Source organism: Monomorium pharaonis, chromosome 5, assembly GCF_013373865.1.
Source record: "Monomorium pharaonis isolate MP-MQ-018 chromosome 5, ASM1337386v2, whole genome shotgun sequence".
Lineage (NCBI taxonomy): Eukaryota > Metazoa > Arthropoda > Insecta > Hymenoptera > Formicidae > Monomorium > Monomorium pharaonis.
In genome coordinates, this window is record NC_050471.1 from 6,478,272 (window position 1) to 6,485,711 (window position 7,440).

At 31.0% G+C, this 7,440-nt stretch overlaps 1 protein-coding gene across 2 annotated transcripts; it reads right to left on the reverse strand.

Annotated features, from left to right (window-relative positions):
* Positions 1 to 1,751: 1,751 nt before the first annotated feature.
* Positions 1,752 to 6,293, reverse strand: LOC105829323 (4-coumarate--CoA ligase-like 9). 2 transcript variants are annotated; one of them, XM_036287402.1, is made up of 7 exons: positions 4,238 to 6,293; positions 3,844 to 4,051; positions 3,241 to 3,749; positions 2,994 to 3,168; positions 2,655 to 2,912; positions 2,319 to 2,557; positions 1,752 to 2,245 (listed from the first exon to the last, which is right to left on the reverse strand). In XM_036287402.1, exons 1-7 carry the CDS (start codon positions 4,280 to 4,282, stop codon positions 2,087 to 2,089), a joined length of 1,593 nt encoding a protein of 530 aa, XP_036143295.1. In that variant the 5' UTR covers positions 4,283 to 6,293; the 3' UTR covers positions 1,752 to 2,086. The 2 variants fall into 2 exon arrangements, with proteins under 2 accessions (XP_036143295.1, XP_036143296.1); XM_036287403.1 differs by having other exon boundaries at positions 3,241 to 3,467; positions 3,555 to 3,749; positions 3,844 to 6,293.
* Between the last annotated feature and the right edge of the window lie 1,147 nt (positions 6,294 to 7,440).

Here is a 7,440-nt window from a genome sequence, read left to right on the forward strand (position 1 = left end):
TTAATTAAAATGTAAAGTTATTTTAATTAAATTCCAAGAAATTATTTTTTTTTTCTTTATTACGCGAATACGAAATTATTTAAAAGACCAATATGGACTAGCATAAGTCGCGCTTAGGGATCTCTCATTACATTTAGGAAGAAAAGCGGAACACCCCGTATATGACCTCTACTTTACATAGCCGGTCCCGTGCGGGAGGGCTATCGTTCGAATGGCCGGAGGGCGAGTTTCATATTCAATGAAATCTCGAGGTACAAGAAATTTGTAATCCGCATCCATTACCGGCCGTCACTTCGAGATGGCATTTAATTTTCCCACTCTCAAGGTCGGCCGAAATTTCGACCCGGATCAATGTAAATCTTTTTGATGCATGTACATCCGATTTAAACAGACGATCCGCTTATTTCCTTAATCTCGATGTAGATCACATCCATGTAGCTCGTATAAATCGCACATGGTGGTTGGCGTAAACCAATTTAATAACAGTAATAGGTACAAGAGAAATACTTCGAGCTTTTATGTATCAATCTAAAATCAAGATGAGTCGAATTATACTTATTTATTAATATTTTATATAATACGAAAATATTATTTTCTAATAATATCTTCTAAAATCTAAGGAAACTTCGTAAATTTAAATCGTGATTTAGCGAAAATTGACGGGGTTTTTTATGACGCCTCTCAGACGTACGTGCCAAGATTGCTGAGAAATGCAATTTATAGGAAATGATTACTGTCGCGGGCGCGCTCGTCTGATCGGTGTCTTTCATCTTTTATTTGCGTTTAACTAGCGTGAATGCGAGACGTTACGATCGACGATAAATTGCCATTAATAGTCTCGCTGCAGTGACATTGCGCGGATATCGCACATCCATCGAGATGAAAAGATTCGTTTGCTGCTGACATATGTATTTTTACCACGATTCTCCTATCCATTCTTTACAAATAATGTGATAATTAAAATAATATTGTAAAATGTTTATCTACTATATTTATATCATCGTAAGTTTTTTTTATAGGTCTCGATGGACTTATAAAGTTCGTTAATTTTACGATTTAATATTAAAGAAATCTAAGAAAGAAGGTTTTGAAAGTAAAAATTTCAAACTATTCTATTTGATCTTATCTATCCATCTTTGTCTTAATAAAATTAAAAATATAGAAACAAAAGAGAAGAAGAGGTATATACTCTTTGTATCTTTTTTCTCCGCTTTATATATTTTCAAACTTTATATGTTATTTATAAAATTAAAATCTATAGTGACAGTTTATTACTTTTACTTATTTATCACATAGATATATAGTGATCTCCTCGAAGCAATTGCTCAAAAAATATCTGGTACAAAAATATTTTTTTCTCTTTAAAAAAACTTTTGAAATGGATAAACTAATAATAATATAAATAAAAAACTTTTCTTTTTATATTTTACTAGCTAGAAAACAAAGATATAATAAATAAAATAACCAGTCTTACCAATCTTTTTATTGGATATATTTGCTATTTTTTTTACTTACGACTTTTTTTGCATTTTTAATAGCATATACTAAATCGCATTTCTACCTCGACTATTTTGTTAGCTATTGTGCAAATTTTCAATGGATCAACGTTCGTATGACTGGCGTAATGATGCTATAAAAGATAATGTCCGTCACAATGCCCATTATTTTAACACTTGCGTGATAGCGGTATAATAATTTTGCATCAATGCAAATTTCAATACAAGGATATTTTATGTAAAAATCGAAGAACATTTGATTTAATGCAATTTGATTTAATGGAGCAAGTTTATACAAGACAAAATTTATGATACAATCTTTCTATACAAAATGAATTCTTTATATAAATTATTTCTTTGTTTTATATTTTTTCATTTTTTATTTCTTACATTGTTAATATTATATATAGTATACATCAATAAATATTTATATAACAATTAAATTTTGAATTAAAGTATGATTATCACTTTCAACTTATTTATACGAAAGATATCTTAATAGTTATTATATTTACATTATAAAATATTTTAAAATTTGGATTTAACACAAAAATTATAAATCACTCTTCTTTCCTAGACTTAAAAAAAAATTAATATTTGTATGACTCTTTCTTAATATAGCCAACTAGCGATCGATCAATTTTTCCATTAGGGAGATATGGCATTTCTTTCGTAAAGCACAGATCTCCGTGCTTAAACACGTCGGTCACATTTCTTTGTACATATTTTATTAGTTCGTCTTTTGTCACCTAAACATAACATAAACTTTTCACAAATAATCTTATTTGTCTCTATGTAAAAAAAAAATAATTAGCTTCAAACCTGATATTCGTATTTTAGCCTAATATAAGCCATCGGAATTTCGCCATATTCTCTATGTGGTACGGATTTTACAACGACTTCCAACACAGCCGGATGATTTTGTAACACATTCTCGATTATTGTAGGTGGAATACAATATAGTTTGTATTTAATAAGGTTCTTTATTTTATCGATGATGAAGATTTCGCCAGTTTTTTTATAGAAGCCATAATCTTCGGTGCAGTGCCATGTAGAAGTAACTGAAAACATGTAATGTTATTTTATTTGTTATTAACATTTTTTATGACTTTTTCTAAACCAGCGTGCAATACACATTAAGAGTTATCATATACTGACTAGCAGCTGATGACAGCGTTATGTTTTTGTTTTTATTTTTTTTTCTTTGAATACAATTTGGCAATTTGCACGTCTTAGTATTGCACCACTTGCACGTGAGTTTGAACCAGATTTCGCCTAGTGTATCTGAACTCAGATTGGCCTTCGTTCTTTCTTCATTAAGAATCATTAAATTAACATTTTTAGCCACGTGACCGCTCGATCCGATCGATTTACTGTTTCGTTGATAAGCAGCAATTATGCCTACTTTTGATAAGCCTGCAAAACTCAATGATTATCAATTTCAAACAGACAATTCCTATTATTATAAATAATAAGTAAAATAAAAATTGTACATACTATATACTTGAACGATAGAAGCGTTAGTAAAGTGCTTGATGAGTTGTTCGTAGATAACGTGATTGATGGCTGAATCGCCGAATATTAGTTGCTTCAAAGAAGAGACATCATACATACGGATGTCAGTTTTAAACAATTGGCTGCACATTGCGCTTTGAAGAAACACCCATTTCACCTGAAGTGCATACATAAATATCTTATAGTTTGTTCATTTTGAAAATAAAATTTGATTGTTTTTAGATATTACCTTGTACTTCTCTATTGCATTGTACATATTTTCATCGTAGAATTTCGAGCACTTGATCACTGTGACATACGAAACTATGCTACGAATGGTCAAGAGTAGATGATAAGTCCAACTTAAAGGCCCATACCATAGACCAATGCCATCAGGAGACATTTCGGGTACCTCCTGATTTGATGGAAACACGAAAGAGAAGTAACGAATATACGTTTTACCTGGATAACTTGTTGCTGTGGTGCAAAACATATTCACCACGATATCTATTGGATTCATATCCTTGCAGTAAAATTCATTAATTTTGTCTTGTTCAAAATTACCACTTAATATAGATTCGAGAGAAATTTCTTCGTGACCTTCAACCTTGCCGAAAGTTACGATTTTTGGAACAGCTATTGTATCACAAGTAAGATTTAAGCGATTTATAGCTCGCATGAGTATTAGGTAATCGTTTCTATCAACAAAGATTACTTCTGGTTTATATTCCACTAAAAAATACATTACTCGTACGTCGTCTAAAAATATTCATTATTGAGTAAATTAAAGATATGCTTATATGTATGAATGTGAAAATAAATAATGCTAAATTTTAGAGAAAGATTAATGTACCTTCGAAGTATTTTGGATCCCACGGATTGATAATAGCACCGACATATAAACCCGCTAGAAGCGGTATGTAGCTAAGCATTTGCTGAGATGTACTTATTGATATCGTGATATTTTTCCCGAGTATTTGCCTTTTTAACCATAATGCACACTTCACGCTGTTCTCTAGCATCTGTTGGTATGTAGTTTTTTCATCTGTCTCTGCATCTATCTATAAGATAGCGATCACATTATTAAACATATTAAAGATATTAATACATTATACGTCTTATTAAATGAGATATTCTTTTATTTTCTTTTACTTTTATGTTCTTTCATTATTCATTGTGTATAATGCTTACAGCGTGTGTTGTACGTAGTGATATAAATTTATTATTAAAATAAGCTTTATTATTACCTGACCGATGAAATTCGGCCTGAATTTAAATGCGCTCAAAATCATGTTCCCAATATTTATATCATGAATTAGTTCTTCTTCTCCACTGAGTATATTATTGTTTTTCAAAAACTAAAGATACATGAATTTTAGTAATAAAATTTATATATTTATTAATGTAATGGATTAGGTACCTCGTTATGTATGTATGTATCTGTTACCTTACACGCCATATCGTTATTAAATTGCTTAAATTAATAATAATACTGAGAGAACTGTTATTGAAATCACAGCACTGTTCAAGCGCTTCTTGTATCGCAACGACTACAAGTTTTACCTTGTACCGATATTTATTTATGTGTCTGTGCAAAATGACGTTACGGCTAAAAGTTAAACGAATTTGTTTTGCTAGAGATCTCCTTAATCAAGCTGCTTCTAGTTAGTGGATAACGTTTTTACTTTTGTTTTGTATTTTATTTATTTATTCTGCGTCTTTAGTCTGCCAATTTTCTACGCTCTGCAAATTTTACTCATCCCAGTAATTCAATACAGCTTAGTAACTTGACACTTGGCACTTTATTTTGACATTATTATAATAAAATATTTTTTATTTTTTAATTTATTAATCAAATATTATAGAGTGTTAAGTAATATACAATTATTTATAAACGTAAAAATGCATGATTTTATTGCGAAATTACTGACTCATTATCGATAATTATAATTATGATTTTTTGCCAATATCCATTGACATTCTGTTCCGCGGAAATCATCAAGGACTCGCTTAGGATCTGTATGGAATTATATTTTATTTAGAACATTTTATCGATAAAAAAAACGTAATTGTAAAATTATTTTTGATATTACGTGGATATACATATAATTACAAATATAATGTGATATAATAGGCTTTCTTCTTTAATAATAATAACTTTTACAGTTTTTAATTCGATGAATATATTATTTTAACACAATAGAGTTTATTTCAAATAATTTTTATAGAGAAAATTTATGTCGTCAACGACAATTCATTTTCATGCATATGAGACGCAGAGTAATATTTTGAAATGATAAAATACTATTTTTGGCCAAGCCTTATATTCGAGTTTTGCTATGAATTACTGATAAAAACTAAGCTTAAGATGTATATTTGCTTAATAAACAGAATATATGTTTTTAAATAATGGTAATCAAATAATATACGTGTGTCCTAATATCAAGATTAAAGATTAATTTGATTTTAAAGAAAAAATTTAGATTTTCTAAAAAAAATAAAAATTGGATAAGAGTTAGTAATTAAAAGAGATAGAGAAAGAAGTTATATGAGAATCTATTTCTTGTCTGTACTGTTAACACGAATAGCGCAATAAAAAATCAAATATATTAAAGACAGAACACCAGAAGACATTAGTTATTAGAAAATCATCTAAGAAGTTTCTAAAATAATCTAATCTAAAAATTCTATGATAGCAGTTGCATTGTAATACTGCACAAATTCTATTTCAACCGAATGACAAATCGTGCGTCGAAATCGGAATGAATTACATCCGCTTTCGCATGCATCTGATATTCCATAGCCCGGAACAGCGATGATCGGATTCTTCTCGTTTTTCTACGTTCAATACGTTTAAAATGCGTCAAATTGTCTTGAGAAGATTTTTAACCTAGCACTAAACATATATTATTATTTTTATTCACAATTCAGTTGAATGAACAAAAACATTTTTCATAGGAATGAATCTTTTCTTCTTTTTTCCTTTCCTTCTCTCTCACTTTTTTTCTCCCTCTCTCTCTTTCTCTCTCACTTCTTTTGAAGAGATCCTATTTCAGGTACATCGGAATTGTATTGTCGAAGGTTGGATGCAAAACTCAAGAAAATGCAACGATTCCGAGAAAAGAGATTTTAGAATTAGTTTTGCTTCGACAGAACGTGACTAAATAATATTCTAGTAGATAGAAAGAAAGGAGTGAGTCAACAATGGAAAAAATATTTATCTAATGATTTTATGAAAATGAGATGGAAGAAAGTTTCTTCTCAAATTTTATTTCTTGTATTTCATAATGTTCATTAATTTTATCTCTTTTTCTTTATTTTCGTAATTTTTATTATCGACAATTTCAATATATATTATATTTATTGTTTACTAGCTATGCCCTGCCACGCGTTGCTGTGGCTCTCTATTCTTATGCTACGTTTTTGTCAAATTTTCTTTGCTTTCGTTGTTTAACTTTCAAGAGCCTTGCTTTACTGTCGCTTTTTTAATTTTATTTTTGAATAAGAATTTATCTATCTTTAATAAATCTAATATTCATTTATTCACGTACTTCTAACTTTTTTTTCTAAAAGCTGCCATGGATTTAGAAATTCATTCAAAAGACTGTTTTAAATAAGTTCCTTTTTTTCAATAAAATAACAGCCATCTTTATTTTTTTTATTACCTTAATTTAAACACAATAGAAACATTCTTCGCCTCTTCCGGTCTCTCCTCGTTTTTCTCCGTCTCTCTCGGTCTCTCTCGGTCTCATCCCGTCTCTCCCGGTCTCTACCCGTCTCTCCCCGTCTTTCCTCGTCTCTCCCGGTCTCTCCCCGTCTCTCCCGGTCTCTCCCCGTCTCTCCCGGTCTCTTCTCGTCTCTCCCGGTCTCTTCTCGTTTTTCTCCGTCTCTCCCGGTCTCTCCCCGTTTCTCCCCGTTTCTCCCCGTCTCTCCCCGTCTCTCCCGGTCTTTCCCCGTCTCAATGTGTCAACATTTCAATAATATTAATGAAAAACGATTTTTTACACTTAAATTATGGCCATCATTTTTGAAACACCGGTACATCCAAAATCAAACCCCATAAGAACACTTCCGTTTTCGAATGCAACGTTGTGTCAAAATTTTAAAGCAATCGGTGAAAAACTTACGGAGATCTTAGATGAGGAACAAACATTTACATTTTTATATATATAGATTTATTACGTATGTATACGCGCGCTTGTTCAAGAATCTCAATATTGCTTTACTTTATCTTGTTTAAATTACACGATATTGCATGATATAGATAGTATAGACGATATATCGTGATCTCGCGGATCGTTTAGATCCAAATCACAATAAAGCGTGTCTTGAACGCCACGGGGTTAGCTGCTTCGTTGCGCGATCGATCGATGTAAGTAGCGCGATTTAACCGGCCCGCTGGGGGTTCCGCAATGGAATTTTCCAAAATTCGAGAGAGCGGCCGAATGCC

Excerpts from the sequence above, each read along its gene's own strand:
- LOC105829323 (XM_036287402.1), bottom strand. The coding sequence starts at position 4,282 with ATGATTTTGAGCGCATTTAAATTCAGGCCGAATTTCATCGGTCAG. Across the intron at positions 3,750-3,843 it reads GGATCCAAAATACTTCGAAG|ACGACGTACGAGTAATGTAT; the intron begins GTACATTAATCT and ends GAATATTTTTAG. Across the intron at positions 2,558-2,654 it reads AACGCTGTCATCAGCTGCTA|TTACTTCTACATGGCACTGC; the intron begins GTCAGTATATGA and ends ACATGTTTTCAG.